The sequence below is a fragment of the Leptidea sinapis genome, chromosome 20, assembly GCF_905404315.1.
Source record: "Leptidea sinapis chromosome 20, ilLepSina1.1, whole genome shotgun sequence".
NCBI classification, from domain to species: domain Eukaryota; kingdom Metazoa; phylum Arthropoda; class Insecta; order Lepidoptera; family Pieridae; genus Leptidea; species Leptidea sinapis.
Window position 1 is genome coordinate 6,646,551 of NC_066284.1, and position 21,022 is coordinate 6,667,572.

General features: G+C 33.9%; 1 protein-coding gene across 1 annotated transcript; it reads left to right on the forward strand.

Annotated features, from left to right (window-relative positions):
* Positions 1-1,421: 1,421 nt before the first annotated feature.
* On the forward strand, positions 1,422-15,169 carry LOC126970139 (uncharacterized). The gene is made up of 8 exons (XM_050815879.1): positions 1,422-1,562; positions 1,673-1,777; positions 8,297-9,749; positions 9,819-10,047; positions 10,127-10,285; positions 10,363-10,698; positions 10,885-11,034; positions 11,944-15,169. Exons 2-8 carry the CDS (start codon positions 1,743-1,745, stop codon positions 12,072-12,074), a joined length of 2,493 nt encoding a protein of 830 aa, XP_050671836.1. The 5' UTR covers positions 1,422-1,562; positions 1,673-1,742; the 3' UTR covers positions 12,075-15,169.
* Positions 15,170-21,022: the final 5,853 nt, after the last annotated feature.

Genomic DNA, 21,022 nt, shown 5'->3' on the forward strand with positions numbered 1-21,022 from the left:
ACGATCATTACCAAAGAATAGAATTACACAATTAACAACGATATTCGTTGATAATTCGGCCGTACCAAATCCGATCATATTATGTTTCGGCAAAACAATTAAAATGCACTCTGTCCCTGAGATGACTATCAGTACTTTACATAAACTAAAATCGGATGTTCTCTTAGAATATTAGTGTTAATATTATTATTACATTATTATTTTCTATTTCTATTCTTCCTATAGTGCACATAACACTTTTATGCAATAGTCAATGACGTTATATTATGTACATATGGACATATAATTCACAGCTTGAAAGCGGAACTGCAAAAGTGTGCTTAAAGACATTATAAGCACACTTTTCTCCTTAGTTGTGTACCAATCACCAAGTCTAAATGTGCTATAAAAAACTGCTCAAATTATACCTTTAGGGCGCAAAAAAATATGGTGTGACTTATCAACACCGGTAAATTTATTTTATTTATATGGCATGGCCTGGCAAAAAGGGTTTATAATTTAGTAAAACAAATATTTTTTTATTAACCCTTAAGGTCGGAACGCATTACAGCGGCGCTGCGCTACGCGTATCTTCACGTCGCTAGACGGTACCTATCGCATTACAACTGCAGTGAGCGGCAGCTCGCGTCATTTCTATAGCAGTTTGCGTGCGAACAACCTTACAAGATGACCGATAGTGACGAGGATTAGGTCATTATTTCTTCATTGTGTGCAGAATGAGAACCTATTAACGGATGAGAGAAAAAATAATATTTCAGAGTCAAATAAACTTTTTTCAATCAGGTTTAAATTAAGCGCTTTTGAATCGCCACTATAAATATTTCTTTTAAACTACTGAATCAACCATAATGTTTCGGAAAAAGTAGAGCTCTTGAAAAGAACATACAAGAGACTGTTTGTATTTTATAATGCCTGTAATATACAAAATAAATTAGTTTGTAAGGGTATGGTTTGTAAGGTATCCAAAATAAATAAATATAATAAAATTATTAATTTGTTAAATTATACTAATAAAATTAATTATTGAATTATTTTTTATTTAGGTATTAAAATTAATTAAATTATAAGACAAAATTTTACAAATTTAACAATTAACAGTGTGCATACTGAAGCGACGCACCGCTTGCTGTGTCGCACTGAGCATTGCTGCACTGCGCGTCGCGTGCATTCTCTCGGAGGCAACTCTGACGCGACGCGCAGCGACGCTCAGTGCACTGCCGTTCTAGTGCGACATGTTCCATACAAAATGGTTGAAATAATATTATTACGCTTAGTGCCGCGCAGTGCAGCTCTGTGCAGCGCCGCGCTAATGCATTCCGGCCTTTAAGCTTAGATCTAACTAGATTAGATCCTAACTCTATCCCTCAAGCCTTATTTCAAAAGTTAAAATATTGTCTATGGCTTATTTCTGGTCTTAGCTCTAGCATCCTGTCTATACTCTATAGAATCCGGAAAGCATCCGCCATCTTGTTCAACCACATCCAATTGTTCGACACCGGGTCCGTGAGGTGGAAGAGGTGAATGACAAAAATCAGATTTTTTTAAATTCTCTCAATTGAGAGGTGAGTTTATTCTGCTTAAATTTGTTGTTAATTTTGTTTACTATTTCTATTTAGTTCATTTTAATGGCGGTTACAATATTAATAATATTTACACCCTTCAATTGTTACAGATTTACTTCTACTTTCCAACGACTCCACGCCACATTTTAAAGGGTCGTAAGGAATAACAGCAACATCAACATGCAGTATAACACCTTCCACGCTCAGCATCCTATGTATGTTTATTCAGCTATATTTCTTTATTCTTAATTAATGTGGATTATTGAGTTATTGAGTAATCAATCATATGGGAAAGTGGCACTGGCGGCCATTTTGTGAAAACTAATCCAGCTGTTGTACCTACTTTTCCATAGTCACAAACGAGGTTGAACTATTTTGTGGTTCTGGTACCGATATGTTAATTTATCTAGGTGCTCCACTGGAAATCTAATTGTTTTTTTTCTGTATATATTCAAACCATGACACCAGGTTCCAGGTGTCGTGCTTTGTCAATGCCATTTAAAATTATTAAAATAATCAAAGGTCAAGATGCTTGAATTGGGTTAGTGTATTGGTTTGATGCAATCTTTCAACTGATTTTTTAAAAGGACTACATTTCTCATTCTTGAAAACCTGAGGTGGGGTGGGTACCTATTAGGGTTGCCACCTCTTCGTCGGCCAATAATAGTAGTTCTTAAAGATTGTTACCCACACACCTACTACCTACTTGATTTTTGCTACTTTAAGCCTTTATTGCATAGCTATTAACCTCGCCATTTTAATGATTACAGAAATTATATTATTATTTTTAAAATATTTGTGGAATAAGCATTACTGAGAACTTGTTGCCATCCTTGAACTGTAGTAGTGAGTAGTAGTACCACTGCCATTAGCACTGTCATTCATTATAGAAATAGAAAATATTCAACTTCAAACTCTTTAATAATGGCTTTTGTGGAAGACCTGCTGTATACTTTTTCAGAAATATAGTAGTTGGGACTCTAATACAGTAGGATTCTATTTTGTATAATAGGGCTGGCAACTCTAGTACTACTATGTACAGGATTAAAAAAATTTGAGTAATTACTAATGTATTGCGTACTTACATTAGAATCACCTCCTGATTATGATACTGATTTTGTTTATAAAATATACTATTAAACTATACATATTATGAGTACTAAAAAAACATGACATATCTTGGCAGAGTTGGCACATTAACAGCCAGTGCGTGCCTTTTGTTAACATCATACTGGGTCTGCAGAGTTGAATTACATGAAACATGGTCACAGCGGAACTCAGTTCCACTAGTTCTGGCACCAACATGTATAGACTTTTGGTGGTTCTCTGATAAATAGGTTTTTTCTGGAGACATTATCAGACCAGATTGTTTTCTGTTCAAGAATCTCTAGTGATAGATATTCGAAATTCAAGATTGGTAAGACTTGTTACATTTGTATTTAGACAATACAACAACTATGTATTTATCACACTGGTAGCTAAAAGAAAATTTAATATGTTGAACCACCAACTGTGCCTGGCAACTGAGAACCTGGTACCCTTTACCTATCTGGTCAAAGGGATTTACTTCTCCCATTCTTTTGGTATATGACTATAGGACAGTTTATTGATTTTTAGTCTGTAACACAAGTGTTTCAAAAGATTTGGTTGGGGAATGCATTACTCTTCATTATAACATCTTTAGTATCTATCCATATCAAGAAAGATATAAATTGCCTCTGACTCCACATATATCCTGCCTTTTTTTAAGCTTTGTATTGGATACATCCAATCCAAAGCTTAAAAAGTTTCGGAAGATCTTTTCTGTGTCTTTATATGGTTCCTGTAGCAATGATGCCATTCTCATTATAAAATACTTACAGAAGGTATTATCAACTGTCACAATGATATGAAATGCCTCCTGGTTTACTTAGCTTTGCTGTCAACCCCTTTACAACTTTGAATCCTTTTTATCAGGCTTCTGTCTTTCCTGTGTAGATGTAGAATTCATATAGGTAGCCAGCCAGTAAAGTACCACAGAAGCACCATTATTATTTTGCATGTACTGCTTCATGGAGGACCATCCTAACAAAATTGACTCATCAATACTTTGAGGTGAGGAAGTCTTTGATATATGTCATTTATGAGATCCAACAACAGGCATATTTTATAAAGTTTATTTAGTTGTTACTGTACTGGCTTTTCGGCATTATCATTTAGATGTAAATATTTCTGATTTTGTCTACTTGGATTCCAGGGTCTGAAAACTAATAAAGGTCAATTGAAGGCAGGATATTGTAGTTGTTATTATTATAACTAAAGAAAGCCATCAGTTCCTACTTGTTAAGACAAGTAGGAACTGATGGTGTCCAACTACCATAATTCTTTTGTTGAGCTTATAAATATCTTTGTTTATATTCAGATGATGAAGATATATAGATGATGAATATATTTTTAAACATATTAACATTATGAGATGCCAATGGAATTTCATTGTAAAGACTTAGTCTACTTGAGAGCTGGTTCACTTAGTCTTCTTGCATGTCTCCTCTTCATCATTTGTATTCTCAGTTTCTGACTCATTATGAGTTTTATCTACTGGTGATTCTGATCTTGACAGAGTCTGCTGCATACCAGTGGAACTGGGTAAATATTGGCCTGTTTTTGGGCTTTTGACTAGGGTAATCTCTTTAAAGAGAAATTTTAGGTTTAATAGTGAAACTGAAATTTTCTCGGTTACAAGGAAGGCTAGGCTCTCAAGTGTTTCTGGTGTAGGTGATAGTAGCCCAGGACTAGGCTCATCAATGTGTTCTAAGAACCTTTGAATTGTTGTTGTTTTGATTTGTATAAACTCATCAGATCATTAGAAATTATCATCTGACACTTCGGATTGTCAGGTGAGCCATAAAAAGTAAAATTTGTTGATGTTATCCTAATATGTCAGTTTCTTTCTACACATTTTTAATGTATCTATAACAAAAAAAATACCATTATATGTATGTGCAAGGCAAAGGAAATATAATTACCACCACAACCACCAGCCATTATATACTGTAGAATTTGCAAAATGTTATTAATATACTTCTAGCCGAATGGTGATTCTGACTACTAAGCTAGAGGTCCCGGGTTCGAATCCCTGTAGGTGCAATCATTTATAGGATATGGATGTTTGTTTCCGAGTCATGGATGTTTATATGTATTTATGTATGTTTACGTAAGTATATTGCATTAAAAATATTGTTGTCTTGTACCCATAGTACAGGCTATGCCTAGTTTGGGGCAAGATAAGTTGTGTAAAAGTTGGCAATATTATATTATATACTAGCTGACCCGGCAAATGTTGTTTTGCCATATAAAGTATAATTCACGTGATAGTTTTATAAGTAATAAAATATTGCCTATATTATAGCGTGTACATCATTTTGTTCTATTGTCAAAAGTTTTTGCAGCGCACGCAAAAATAGGTTTTCGATTTTACACCTTGTGTTACAAAATAGCAATTTTATTACGGATCCCTAATTTTGAAAAAAAAAACATAGCCTATAGCGCGTATACCACTGAAAAAACCCCATTTGTCGTGTCACCTCACTTTGACAACACTTCCCTTAATTAAAGCCTCACCTAGTATCTGAATACTGGGTCTCGAAAACTCGAGAGATTGTCGATTTCGCGGTCATCTGGAGGGCAAAGCCAAATTGGTTTCGAAGGTCAGCAATGCTCTTGTGATTCCTGTGGTGTTGCAAGAGAATGTGGGCGGCGTTGATCACTTAACACCAGGTGACCCGTACGCTTGTTTGTACTCCTTTTGCATAAAAAAAATGGAAAAGTAGGTAATAATAATAAAAATATTCCCTCTACCTTATATAAAGGGTTAACATTGGATAAATAATAAAGTAATTGGTGAGAGAATGTAGAGTAAAATGACTGCCACATCATTCTACATCTAAAAAAATTACAATATTGGATTGCTTTCAAATGTTTATAATTCGGCCTTAAAAGTAGAGATATATATATTAATACGCGTACTGCCGTGATATCAACTAATGACCACACCATGCGTTTTGATTAATTGAAGTGTCGGAACAAACCCTGTTTTTTTCACCATAAACTATTTTTGGGTATTTAAAAAGAACTTTTTATTTATAGTTAAATATATATTGTAAATTTTAACTTTATGTATATAAGGGGGTCGTATTTAAATATTTTGTAGTTTGCAAGATTTTAAAATTACATAAAAAGGTAGTATCTTAAAATATAAAATGCAAATAACAGGTTTAGAAGGGAATTTGTAAAAGGGTCATGTTTTGTTTCAAATAATTTGAAAATAACATGTTTTCATTTGGAGGGTTTTGGAAATATCAGCTTATGTTCTGAAATTTACAATATTTGAAATAAAACAAAATATATACTTCTCAAATTGTCACATTAAGAAACTTTCATTTAATCATATTAAGCTTTTATTTAACAATATTAACCTTATATTTAACCAAATGTCGCGAAGTTGATCAGACTCAAAAATTATATTCTTAATTCTTGACTCTGATCAACTTCTAGACATTCACATAGCTGCTCATCTCCATTATCATCTCGCCCATCAGGTCCAGATAATATTTCTTAAAACCAACTTAGTTGGTAGAAAGATTCTAATCTTTCTATGTCATGTAAGAAATAACTTGCACCTTATTATAAAACGGGGACATAGAATTCTATCAAAGAAAAGCCGCAATAAAAGATTTTATGGCAATAACAGGTTATGTTCTGACACTCCTCAATTAGATTTCGTTTTGATCAGCCAGGTTTGATGATGTTGACCCACAAAAAAATTGTTGCACACTGATCCTGACTGAGAGAAACACGCGTTGAAGTTTCCTCCCATGTTAAACCGGAACAAGAGATCTAGAGATTTTGGTGGACAAACTTGCATCCTATGCTAATTGCAAGGCTGACTCCAGGTCTACTACCGTATCAATACCCTTGAGGTTACACAAAAAATGACTGGTGGTCTCACTCACATTATTCCCTACAGCTTCGTCAGATCCAGGTCAAGCAACAACAGATGCCTTTGAAACTGAACTTCGAACAATAATGGCAAAACTCGTGAGAACGCCCGACTCATGCTTTTTCCACCATTATTGCTCCATAGTAACAAAACTTCATATGGCTCGGGAAACCTTTTTTTCTCTTCATAACATTTACTTGGAAACCCTTCCAAATCCTGTGTACGCACGCGCAGGAAGCATGCGCAGCACGAGTAAATTATCTGTACTAATTTTCCCGTCTTATCTCTATCGTCTATTGAAGCTAACATAGTTGCATTCTTATTTCGTCTCCTTACGTCAAAGGTAGAGATAAAAGTAATTTTGACATAATATGTATGGTATTTTTCGAACTTGCTCAGATTTTACCGAATTTTGACAATAGTGATTTGTAGTCCTACACTTGTGGACGAAATCGTTTATCGAAGATATTTTAATTTTTTTTCTTATTATAACAATATTTAATCCATATACGAAGAGCGAGAGGCGCGTAAAATTCAACTAAACCCCTTTGATTTAGCCGATGGACAATCCCACTCGCTCTGGCGGATCGCTAAGCCCATGGCCCTTATGTGGTGGAGCAACTTGCCGAGGATTTTGAGCCTAAGACCTTCGGCGGCCTGTCAGCCCCGTCTCCAAACTAGTCTTTTTTTTTCATTTGCTGCCAATAAAATGTTAAAATTACAGTACATAGCACATACCTAATTAACCTCCACTTTGCATAGAGAATGCATGATGGATTAATTTTAACGTTTATTTGAATACTGAGAATTTTCTGTATTGTTCTAAACAAAATTATTTTTAAATATTTAAAGTAAATCGGGGTGGCAACATAAGAATATCGTTTATATGTTATATGTGAAACGGCAACATCTTTGTTTGTCTACTCTACAATGCAAAGTCTTCGTCGAGAATTATGTCACTCGTAGTGTGCATCCTATACTTATATTACTCTTTGTGTGCATGTTAGGCTATACAAGAAATTAGCTGACGTACACGTAGACAATTTATACTCGAAAAATTTCGAAAAAATATTTACGCGGTAAAAAATTTATAAAGAAGAATTATTAAATGCCTTAGACTTTCTACCGCAAACAAATAAAATATGATCTTTCCCTAGAGATCTTTGAGAGGCATCAAATCAAATTATCCGAAACTTGGCAATGACATAATTTTCATTTTTGGCAATCAATTTCAATTGGCAAAATAAAATTTTGTATTTTCAAGTACAAAACGGCTATTTCATACTGTTAAAGTTTAAACCCTTACAATAAATGGGTAATAGTCTAATGGAATCGTTACATTGAAACGTGTCTTCCGAGCATGCGCGACTTTATCGACTACCCTTCATGTGTAGCACTGTTTCATCACTTCAAAAGTAAAATATTTGCAAAGGTTTGTTATCATGATACTCTAATGTTTACAACAATTCTATAATAGAATAAGACTATATGGGATAAGTTTATTGTGGCTTGTTCTAAGACTCGAAAAGAATTGTTCATTTCTTAAAAATAATAGAAATGGTTTCGTAATTGTAGTTGTTTCTATAATAATAAAATAATCACCTGAGATTATATGTAAAACAAACTTAGAATTAAAATCTTTGATCTGAATACTCAAGATGAGGGCTCATATAATATTATAACTAAGCTTATTGACTTAACAATAAATTACTAAATAATATTTTGCAATAAACAAAAATATTTTATTTTATTATAGTTTCGGACCTCATCCAGGTGAAAGGAAAGATCAGTTTGGCAAAGTTCCATATATGAACAGGGTTGGAGGCGACTTTGGAGGCCCCAAAAGCTTTGTCCCCAGAAACAATAACAACAATATGGGTGGAAACAAAAATTTTAGACCCAGAAATGATTTCAATGGAGTAAGACCTGATTTTAATGGATATAAAAATGATAATCCACATCAAAATGACTTTGGAGGCCCAAAAGATTTTAGGTCAAAAAACTTCTACAATAATCCTATGCACATGAGAAATGATTTTGATGGTGATAAGGCATCTGGAAGTAAAGGGCAATATTTAAATATGAAAGATGATTTTGGAGGACCCAAACAGGGCAATTTTCAGAAAAATGGTTATGGACCCAAAAATTACAACAATCCTGGAGGTTCAATGCGTCCTAATACTGTAGAAGATTACATGGGTCAGAAGATGCATGATGATTACAGTGATCGCAAAATGCAAAGCAGAAAGGCAAAACACCCAGGTGATGGATTAGTGAAGCCCACATGGGACATGTCTCAATTAGAGCCAATCCAGAAAAATTTCTACAAGCCACATGCTAATGTTGAAAGCCGTACTGATGATGAAGTGCAACAGTTTAGAGCTGCAAAGGAGATAACAGTAAGTGGAAATAATGTACCACGGCCAAGTCAAAAATTTGAAGAGGGGAACTTCCCTGATGATATTTTAAGTACTATTAAAGATCAGGGTTGGAAAGAACCTACTGGCATTCAAGCTCAAGGATGGCCAATAGCTCTATCTGGTCGTGATATGGTGGGAATTGCATCTACAGGCTCTGGTAAAACTCTTGCTTACATGCTTCCAGCAGCAGTGCATATTGCTCATCAACAGCACATCCAACGTGGAGATGGTCCTATTGCTCTTATTTTAGCTCCAACAAGAGAGTTGGCTCAGCAGATTCAATCAGTAGCTCAGGCATACAGTGCTAGTGGATTCATAAGAAATACTTGCCTGTTTGGAGGTTCTCCCAAAGGACCTCAAGCTCGTGACTTAGAAAGAGGAGTAGAGATTGTTATAGCAACCCCAGGACGACTTATTGATTTTTTGGAGAGGGGAACCACTAACCTTCGTCGGTGCACATATTTAGTATTGGATGAAGCAGATAGAATGTTGGATATGGGCTTTGAACCACAGATTCGAAAAATAATTGAGCAAATTCGCCCAGATCGTCAAGTTTTAATGTGGTCGGCTACATGGCCCAAGGAAATCCAAGCTCTTGCTGAAGACTTCTTAACAGATTATATTAAAGTTAATATTGGATCTTTGAATCTCTCTGCTAACAACAACATAAAACAAATCATTGAAGTTTGTGAGGAACATGAGAAGGAAATAAAGCTCAGTAATCTACTGAAGGAAATTGCATCAGAAAAAGATAATAAAGTTATTGTATTTGTTGAGACCAAAAAGAAGGTAAGGATCATCATTAAAAAGTTAATGTTTCTATAATTTTTAGAACCAACTAACTGTAACTATTTATAGGTTGATGATATTGCACGTGCAGTAAGGCGCAATGGACACAAAGCTTTAGCTATTCATGGCGACAAGTCTCAACCAGAAAGAGATGCAGTCCTTACAGAATTTAGAAATGGAGTCACTTCAATATTAATTGCTACGGATGTTGCAGCTCGTGGGTTGGATGTGGAAGATGTGAAATTTGTTGTTAATTTCGACTATCCAAATTCCTCTGAAGATTACATTCATAGAATTGGTTTGTATTAGTGTTGCAGTATGTGATGTATTGAAAAAATATATGAACAACATACCAAAATGATGTATTTGTTTATTAGGGCGTACAGGACGTTGCCAACAATCTGGTACAGCTTACACTTATTTCACAACTGGTGATGGGCGTCAGGCTCGCGCTCTTGTTGCAGTGTTACGGGAAACAGGACAGAACCCACCTGCTAAACTAAGTGACATGGCGCGTAACAATAATAGTAGTTCTGGTAAGATTCCCATAACTAATGTTGTGTTTTTTGTTGTATAATAATTATAAATATATTTAAAATTTTCTATTTATTAGGTCGAAACCGGTGGCAACAACGCAAGGAAAATAATAGCGGATCAAGTTCGCCTCGTCAGAAGAACAATAACAATACTTGGAATATGAAGATGGCTAATGGATCAGGCGATGATAACACTTTCATGGCACAACAAAACTTTACTCAACAACCACCAAGATTTTCACATCAGAATCAGAATAATCAAGGCTACAACAGGCAAAATAATTATCAGAAGCCGCCACCATTCCCAAGCCCTAATGTGTTTGATTCAATGGGCACATACCAAGGAGGCTATAATAATGGCTATCCAAATGCTTACAACAACCAGAATGCCTATGGCCAACGTCAATACAACAGTATGTCAATCAAATAATATACTATATGATTTTTAACTTCTACCACCTAAATTTTTTATATTTGTATGTATTTACGCATGAAGCCTAAAGATAATATTCTTATCAAGATCATAATTGTTATTTATAAACATAATATACATTCATTGTGATTTGATGAGCCTGATTAAGAAGTAAATATATTTACAGATAATCGTAACAATGGCCAACAGTATCGCAATAACAATTCTAACGGCAACAAGTCTAATGGATCTGGGTCTTCATTTGGTTCACCTCCACCCCACTTTGCTGCTACTCCTCATTATACACAGATGCATCCACATCACCAGGAAATGATTGGTAAGCAGCATGATTTCATTTTCGTATTATTATTGCTGACAAGTATAATGGCGTAAAATGGAGTAGATAAGACACCAATTTAAACTAATAACATTTTCACAAGCACATTTGTTTGTAAGCTTATTTATGCTAAAAATCTATAATTGTAGATTAATAAAAAGCAGGCCCTGCATATTGGAATCAAAATATATGAGGGGTAAATAAATAAAAACATATCGACTTTTATATATTAATTAAAAAATATCAAAAAGCATAACTGTCATCAATAACTTAGCATGGCCACAAACGGATATTTTATTTAATACTTTATAATTTTATTTTAAACGTTTTATTAACTCTAATTAGTCCTCAATAAACAACCCTAAAATACATCTGGGTAACAATCCCTTTTTAGTATTGATGATTAACCATTCTAATCTTGCCTCAAATTAAAGAAAAAATGTCTACATCCTGATGAAATAAGAGTCAAATAATTGAATATAGACATAAACCTTTGTATTCCTAAAATATTACAATGTAACAAAGTGTAAAGCACAAAGTTTTACATGGCCCAAAGTCAACTAGTACAACAAACATTAATTGTTCATATACCAATTTTTTCTTGTCATTAAACTTGTTTTTAATTTGTGGGTTGCCAACATAAGCAAAAATGTGGTTGTGTAATAAATGTAGGTATATTTTGTTATTTTATTAATTATATTGATATTACAAACTGAGATTTGACAAGTGTTTCCTCCAGTTCTCTGTGGCCAAGACCATGTAGTCAGGTCCTTGGTTTGAACTTTGAATTCCAGTAGCTACAAACAAACATATCTATTATGAATACAAATGTATCAGTCTTGGATATTGTTTTAATCTGGACAATTGTATTAAATAATATATTTATGTTATTATTGGTTTGGTCAACAGGCGGGAAATACTTCGCCAGTGGTGTTGGCGGGGCGGGCCCATGTGGTTACCAGGCTGCGGTAGGTGGAGGCATGCAGTATGCCCACTTGCCACCCGGACCTATGCTCTATGCTGCCCCCGTACAACAGTAAATGTATTACATCACCAGGATGCCAGATGTTTTATCAATTTTTTTCATAGTAATTTAACTTGAATGTCAGTGTTTAAATAATATTGCATCTTTGTGTGGTTTTATAACTCTACTCTGATTCTAGAACTTGAAATACTATACTATATTTTTTATGTAGTAATTGGTCATCTCAGTGGATCTCATCTCTGATATACTTCAATAACATACAAGTTGTATTAAAACAATTTATTATCAATAAAGCTCATCCTTGTTTCATCTGGCATTCAGTATTGTGAACACAAATTATGAATAGATTAAGACTTCTTTTTTTGATTCTGAAGACAAGATATTTGCTGTTCGAATTTGTACTTAGTTCCAGCATAGAATCTATCTCAATATTCTACTTTGATTTTAATATTAAAATTTTTTATGACATTCTTTGGATCTGATCGAAATCTTGCAAAATTATTGCATCGTTTTTGTCATATAGGAAACTTAAGTTGAATATTAGTTTGTGATCGGGAATGACAATTATTTACAATTACAATTTTGTGATTTCTCCTTCAGATCAAATTTCAATTACTAAACTTTAATTTTTAAGTGTCTTAGACTTAGGGACTGTTCTTTATTGGCTGTATTTTACATTATTTCCATACAAGTTACAACACCTTAGTTGATGTGGTAAAAGCTAACCCGTTCTAAATAATTGATGTGAATATGGCTAAATTAAAGAAAGTCCAAATAAATGGTGGATTAATTATGAGCAGTGTCATTACCACCGTTAGGTTATTGTATCACTGTTAGCGTAGTTTGGTGTTTGGTACCCTCTTTGTATGTATTTTGGGTGCCTTTTGTTTTAAATGTCTGTATGATGTACGAAATGCACGAAACATTAGAAGATGATAAAAATTTTAGGGAAAGGTTTTATTAAATAAATCTCTCTGAATGTAATTTCTCTTTAATATTTGTGTTATCATTAACCAGTGAAAGTATGAGGGACAATTTAGTAATAAGTAAATTTATATGCTTTTCATAGAATGAGACAAATCTGTATTGCCAGATAGAATGTGAATATTTTTCTTTTGTATAACATTAGTCACGTTTTGGATCATTGGATATAGTATAGTTTACGAAATCTAGATTTTACATTAAGATTTATGCCTATAGAAAATGATGAAGTTGGCACAATCTCTTAAATTTGGATTCATATCTTCAAAAAAGATGTAAATATAAAATCTTATATACATTTAACTTAAGAAAAACATTTGATCGTTACAATACAATCAAGCAATGGTACGTTTTGTAGTAAATTAAGTAATTTCATCTTGTTTTTGTATCAATTTTGATATGTATCTCATATTGTTTGTAGTAATTCCTACTAGGTCTATAAAGGGCTCTAAGGGCTACAACGATTAGTCGTTACGCCGTCAATTGGTACAAAAAAATAATAATTTGTTGTAGACGCCCATTACTGTCCAAATAGGATAAAAATCTGTGATATTTCATTACTATAGCAAGTTTTTGTTGGTCAATTTTTAATATGTAAGGGCACATACCTTTAGTTTTGGGATAGTGATTTTCCTGCATATTATATAAAATATATTTTTTGACTAACAAACTATTTTCATAGCGCAAGATTTGGACAAAGCTTTCACTTGTCATATACAGTTCACGGGCTGATTCATGATTGCTTACATGTGTGCAGTTCGAGTAATATTGTTTTTAGTAATTCATACCATACATGTTGACTCCTGCCTGTTGGAGAATTTTCAACAAGAGAGACAATGTCTTGAGTTCCAATGACATTTTGTTTCCCAAACTGGAAAGAGTTCAGTGATTGCAAGTAATGGTAGTTATAAGGATGAATAATTTGTTTTTCCAATTTGTCAATTTTTTCTGGAGGCGACAATTGTACCAGTTAAAATAGGGACGTAATAGTTGTATCTAAAACCAAACTAAGTAGACTGCATCCACGGACATGATGTATGTATATTAGAAACGGGTCAATGCTACTTTGTAAGTGGTGAGTAATATTTTGTGGGTCTCGTATTGGACATGGCAGATACGGGGTTTAATTTTTATGTACATTATATAAGTGAAAGACTGCAATGATAGAATATAATTATGCATATGTTCATCTCAAAGATGACTTCTAGCCTGTCCTGTTGTTAGTTTTGTGGAGTTATACAAAGATAATTTATTGGAAGTAGGGCGGCCGGGCTAGAATAGATAGAGCGTAATATCGGAAAACGTTCGTCGTGTACGGTCAAGGTATGTCTCGTGTACAAAGTACTGCACCCACCTCTACTAAACATCTGTGATAATAACACTAAGTAGCTTAACAGGCGATTTATATATGTACTAGTTATGTCCATGGGAAGGAATGACATCATATCTGACATTGCATCGTGATAATAAATGTTATTACGTCACGTATCAATACGCGTTCATCAACAGTTTGGTCGCATTGTTGACTGTTGAAACTTTTCTCTAAACAAGACTGATTATGATTATTTTATTCTATTTTAATGTTTTATACTTGTTCCGTTTTGACTGAATGAAGATGTCTGAAGTTGTATTGATATATTATTAGTCTCTTCTGTTATTTTTCAAAATTTATTATTCGCTATGTTGGATATGTGTCAAAACATCGTCGTCACCAACTTGAAATAATATTTGATGCTGTTCCACTCTTCTTTAATGTGGTAATTTTAAGTTGAACGAATATTTGTGACAGTGATACGAAGAACGTTATGAAAATGGTTTTATTATTTGTTGTTGATTTGCAAAATTTTATTTATACTTTACCATAAAGCTAAACTTACTATGTACCTTATTAAGAATTGAATTTATTATTCAAATTATTACAGTTTATGAAAAATATGCATAGATTTTAGGTATGTGGCAATGCAGATCTTCATTATAATTTATTTATAAAGTACAGCCAACTGAAAAGTAGGTTTGTATTAATAATTCAAATTTGGTTGAATGTATGTTAAAATGGAGAATAACTCCATTAAAACTGTCCCGAAGGGAATCTTCTGAATGTTTCTAGGAAGTGCATTTCTTCTATGTAATACAGTATTAAAATTCCGATTAATAAATTGATGTATAAAATATGTGTATTTTATTGTAATGTATTACCGAACCAAGACTCAGATGACTAAAAAAGCACTAGAGCGTGTGCGCTCGGTGGAGACCCGGCTATTGACGCACGGTTTGACAGTTCTGTTGTGAAACAATTTCATTATAAGATCTGAAAGCTTATTTTACGAAATAATAATTCTTGATGTTATGAAATTATTGTTAATTAATAATTGTTATTGACATATTCATAAAAATCAGTAATTTATTAAGTACAGAACGTCTGTCGGGTCAGCTAGTATATATATAAAAGATTTCCACGTATATAGTCACTCATCATGATATCTCTGGAACCATAAGGCGTAGAGACTTGAAAAGAGACATTTTTTTTGGGCCCACTGGATATGGAGATGTTTATTAATCGTATTATGCTAGTAAAATTGTAATTAATTTATTATTGTCAACAGGCCATATTTTGTTTGAAAATCTAACCGGGTTCGTGAAATTATAATAAAAAGGCAAACGCTTGATACATTTCCTGTATAAAGTTATGGTCACCATGGCAATAAAATGCGTACAATGAAACATTTGTGACATTCATATGAGGAAATAAAAAATATTACTGCAAAATGTGGTGGTAACAGTGATTATCGGCTTTTGAAAAGTAACAAATATGTATTGGATCCATGAACCTCATTTCAATTATTATTTTAGAGATTATACTAATTTAGCATTAAGTACATAGTTTAATATTTCCGTGCAATCGAATAAAGTAATATAGACAGTCTATATCTGTGAACTGTGCATCTATCATTTTTATGTTGTCAAAACAGAATTCCGTATTTTTCGTTTCTTTCGAGTTGCGTGAAAGTTTTCTTTGCATTATTATAATTATTTAATTTATTTCATTGATTTTAATATCGCATTTACAGCATATTATACTCCAGAGAGTCGTGTAAATTGTGCAGTACGTTCATCGTAATGTGCGAAAACATAAATTATTAGTGTCTGTGATACCTGGAGACTTGAACTGGGCCTCCGGAGAATACAATTTTTTTTCAAAATAAGTACCTTCTTCGGGGTAGGATACAATCAAGGCACACAATTAGAAAAACTTATCTGGTTGACCCATCGATTTCTAATACTCGAGCTGATCTTGCCGGTTACTGTTGCAATGGTTTGGTGGGTAGACATTCTGTTGGTTGATGTGAACATGAAATGTCTGTTGGGTGGTATTTAGGGCAGGGCATCAAGATGAGACTGAGCCACCTGCATCGTTTCTGGATGAGATTCTAATAATAAAAGATGATTTTAAAAATGATGATGACTAATAAATATTTATACTATATAAACAATGTGTTATTTCTTCCTATTATGATAAACAGTGTACAAAACATTACCTCAATAGTATTTACTTATTTTTTTAAGACACGACTTTGAAATTACAATGATGGTTGTTAAGTATTTTTGGCAAGGTTTCTGGTATAGTGGTTATGGTGATTGCCCTTACTGCTAAACTGAAGTATTGGGGTGTCGGTGTACACACGCCTGGGACTATTAATATACTAGTGTGATGAACATTTTTGTTCTATGCATCATTGTAAACCATCTTTTATCAGCTGTATCCTTACTCTTCCTACAGGCTCTGTTTATATTGATATCAGATAGTACCTACTACTTACACTCCTACTTAATTTTGGCCGTTTCTGTTTTATGTCAAGATATTACGTAATAGCTTATTACTAACATTTATATATGATTTTAGGTTAGTTTGACGTTCACATTTTGTCGTATTTCTCAGTATTCCGGTTAGACCATTTCTAACTAAATTTATCATTGTAATCTAGAGATTATAAGGAATAAATCAATATATATTTCATTACTATACATCACATTTCGTGGTGGGCCTATTCCTTGAACAAAAAGAAATGTCTCCTTTCGCCAAGTAGAGATCAGCTAAGAATTAATTTAATCGGATTTAAAAAAATTCCATCCGCAAGAGTTTTTTTTATAACAGAACAACGTCTGTCGGGTCCGCTAGTTCTATATAAATTAGAGCAATATTCTTGCTATCAAAGTAGAGTAGGTAGTACCCAGTTTCCTGTAGAAAACATAAACTACATGAAATAAAACAATTTTTAAATAATGTGCATATTTTATTTAAATATCATTAAATGTTGCATATACTGTATCGATTTAGAAATCAAAATTTTACCAAGTATACTCGAATTCAAAGTTCGGCGTGAAAGCGTGACTTTGTTTGAACTCTATACGAACTTTCATATCCCCATACTGATCGAAATTTCAATACCTGCTAGAATAAATATTCACCTATTTATTTATTATCAATTCCTAAATGCAAAGTTTTATGGTGTCATCTTTAATAATAACGGACTTCCATACAGACTTCCAGCCCTCCAAACCTCTTATTCGCGATAAATCCTTTTATGCCCTCATAGGGATGTCATTTTCCAAGTTTGTTTTCAATTTCATCAAAATCGTTTCAGTAATTTAGGCATGAAAGCGTAAAAAGCAAACCTACATTCACATTTATAATATTAGCAATGAATATTTATAAAATTACAAGTATATTACGTAGTGATAATATATATGTATCTTTTTATTAATAATATACACGTTATATGGAAAAAGTTTCCATACTCGAAATGCAGGTAGCGCTTTACCGCGAGCAACTATGGCTTGAGCTAACACTCTATTTCAAGTAGGTTTCATAAAGTACTCTGTGACAGATACCAGTCTAGCGAAACTAAGAAAAAAGCGATTCACTCAATGGTATGAAGCGTGTAGTCATTGATAGATTGACATAAACTTATGTCAAATCACTGCACGTTTCATACTAAATTAAATTTCAATTTTTATGTAGCCAGTCCCGCAGATTAGTTTTTAGGATTACGTTTACATCCTCTAATGGATAGGTACTTAGGTTCTATACGCAGGTGTACGTAGGTATATTTACTGGTTTTACGAATTGTTCAAATAGAAAGAAGTGCCATCTGTCGTTTTATATAACAATCGCAAAGTTTTAACAAGGTCTATAACTATACCACAGATAACACCACTAACATCTTTCTCTAGTTTGAGGTTATTTTAAAACAAATCGAAAGTATTTTTGGCAGTTGATTTTATTTTCGAAATATAAATTTGTTCCATAAAAACAAAACATTGCATTTTAAATATTAAGTTAAAACAGCTAATTCCAATATTTTGTAAATGATAGAAATCTAGTGGTTTTTGTTGTAGTTATTAAGACCAATACATTTTAAGTAGATTAAATGAAATCCAACAGATGGCGCAAACTGTTTCGTTTTCAATAGTGAGTAGTGACGTTTTGAAATAAATGACTCGTGTCTGTAGTCTTGAAATTATTTTGATTTCATTTTTTTCGCAAATAATTAGAAGGGTGTTTTTGGCTTCAACATGAACTATTCGTAATTAAATGTACAGTATTACTATATACATTTTTCAGACTGTGTGTGTGATTATTTTACGTGTTAGTGAAAATGAAATTAGGTCAATTTTCTAAACTGGAAGGAAACTGAAATCGTAAGTCAAAAGAATGCTTTGATATAGAAAAAAATAATGGTTTACAATTTTATGTCGTATTCATACAATCTAAAATATTTTCATTCGAAAATCTAACCAAACTTTCACTAAGTAATGTAGGTACAATTGACGGCCTTGAAACTAATCTTGTCAGGCCAATGCCAGGTATTTTAGTATTTTAGGTTTCGTAATATTTCGATAAACAATAATATAAATCATAAACATTTACTTACATAGAAGTCCAACAATTAATAATACCATACCAACAAGGTGTTTTTCAGTTATAAACAAGCATTAGAATAGATACATTAAGGATTTTGATAAGTTAGCACCTAATTCAATTAATATTAGGTATAAATTAAATGTCCAAAAAGGACGTGATGGTGGAAACCTGGTTGCCCGCGTACTCTGGAGGGGTCAAAACAGAGCTGACTCGGACAAGCGGAGCAAGAGGCTCAAACCTCCCTTGTCCCCGTTCTCCGTGGACTTAAATAATTACCGCCCCCTTCCATCTTTAGGGCTGATGATTCTTACATATGTATTGGCTGTTATATCCTGGGTATAACTAGAGCACTCCTTTATTGTCCGTTATCCTGTACTTCAGGGTTTTTTGTTGTTGTTGGAGGCCTGAGTATTTTTGAAGGAAAGACGAATTTGCGAATCTATGCATACCTGTACAGATCCCAAAGCGATAAAGCAGAGACTGGCTGATTGAATACATCTTTCAAATTTCTTACTGGCGCAGATACCCACCGCGGAGATAGTGATACTGGCGATCTCAACGCCCACGATGTCGAATGTCTTTGCCTTAATGTATCGTCTGGCGCAACTGGCTACTGCGTCAAGGCGAATCCTACACGTGGAAGATCATCTTCACTATTGTTTCTGCCTCACATCCGCACTGCCACCTGGTTGACGTTGACGCTCCTCTAGGATCGTAACACCACACCTGCTCCGAAGCACCGTGCCGTGCCGGCACAACAGGTAGGCAGATTGATGTGCGATGCGGTCCGTTTTTGGAACCTACCAGTTCTTATTGATTGGTTTTTCTCTGAATGATTATGATGACGCTGATGAGTCTGTTTCTCATATGGTTCTCCAGGTTATGGAACTTTTCATTACATTATTTTCGTCGCTTATCTGTGGCAGGTCTCAACCTCGGTTTGACCGCTCCTTGAAAATCATCTCGCGCCTGAAACAGTAGTGCTATCAGGCTTGGATCAAGTTTGTTATGTAAGGACAAAAGAACTAGCAACCAAATATGAAATAGGACCAATTTGATGGCGAATCATCACAGGTTATCCATGAAAACTTCTGTGAGCATGTCATTCCGTCACTGCACTTGTACGATCATTCTCTTCTCGCGTCCAACTCGAGTCGAATTCAGTGTATGCTGTGTAAGTGCATGCCAGTTTATATATTATGGACTAACATAGGTTTACCAAGATATCGTTGGGACTCTCGACTCCCGTTGATGACGATTAACAAGTGACAACAATAGTCTTTTCATTATCGAATCGAATATTGGCTGCTCTAATGAAGTATAGCTGCCTGTTTGTTAAAGTTTACAGTTCGGTTTTCTTAAGGAAGGTTGCCTCTAGAAAGACGTAAAAAAAGTTAAAACAAGTTTAAGTAGACGTTAGAGTTCAATTCATATGGAGATATACGTGAATGTAGTAGATACTCGTAGTACGTTCGCGGACGTTTAGCTTTGTGTGCTCATGTTGAAGATCATGTTGAGTCTATCTAGCCGGTGTATGCCAATAGTGTATGCGTGCGATATTTCCGTTGTGAAGAGAAACTAGAAACAAGCTTCGCTGAGTATTATGGCGTGTTTATAAACAACGCAACGTGACCATAGCGGCGCGGGTGGCCGGCGTCAGTACCAACTCTAACACCATAATGGCAGAGCGCGCTCGGGCGTCGTAACACAGCTTTTCTCCATGTTTTTCCATTGGCAGAAAGTAGACTTATATAATATTTTGCTGTTGTTTGAGTGTTTAAGTGATAGCGCGCCTGAATTGAATGTTATAAGCACAGCTGTTGGTATAAATACTACCTACTCAATTAAATATTAGTGTAAACTAAATTTTATCGATCTCATAAATAACAGGCATGAAATGGAGAACAACCAAATTGATACTGACTTGTGCATTTATAATTTTTTTATAGATTATTGTACGGTTTTTACAACCTATTACTTATAAAATAGTTTGGAAGAGAATCGATTTATAATTGGTCGATTTTGTCATTACAGAAATATTTAAAATATACAGAAATATAATAATAATATAATATTGACACACTTTTTTACACAAATTA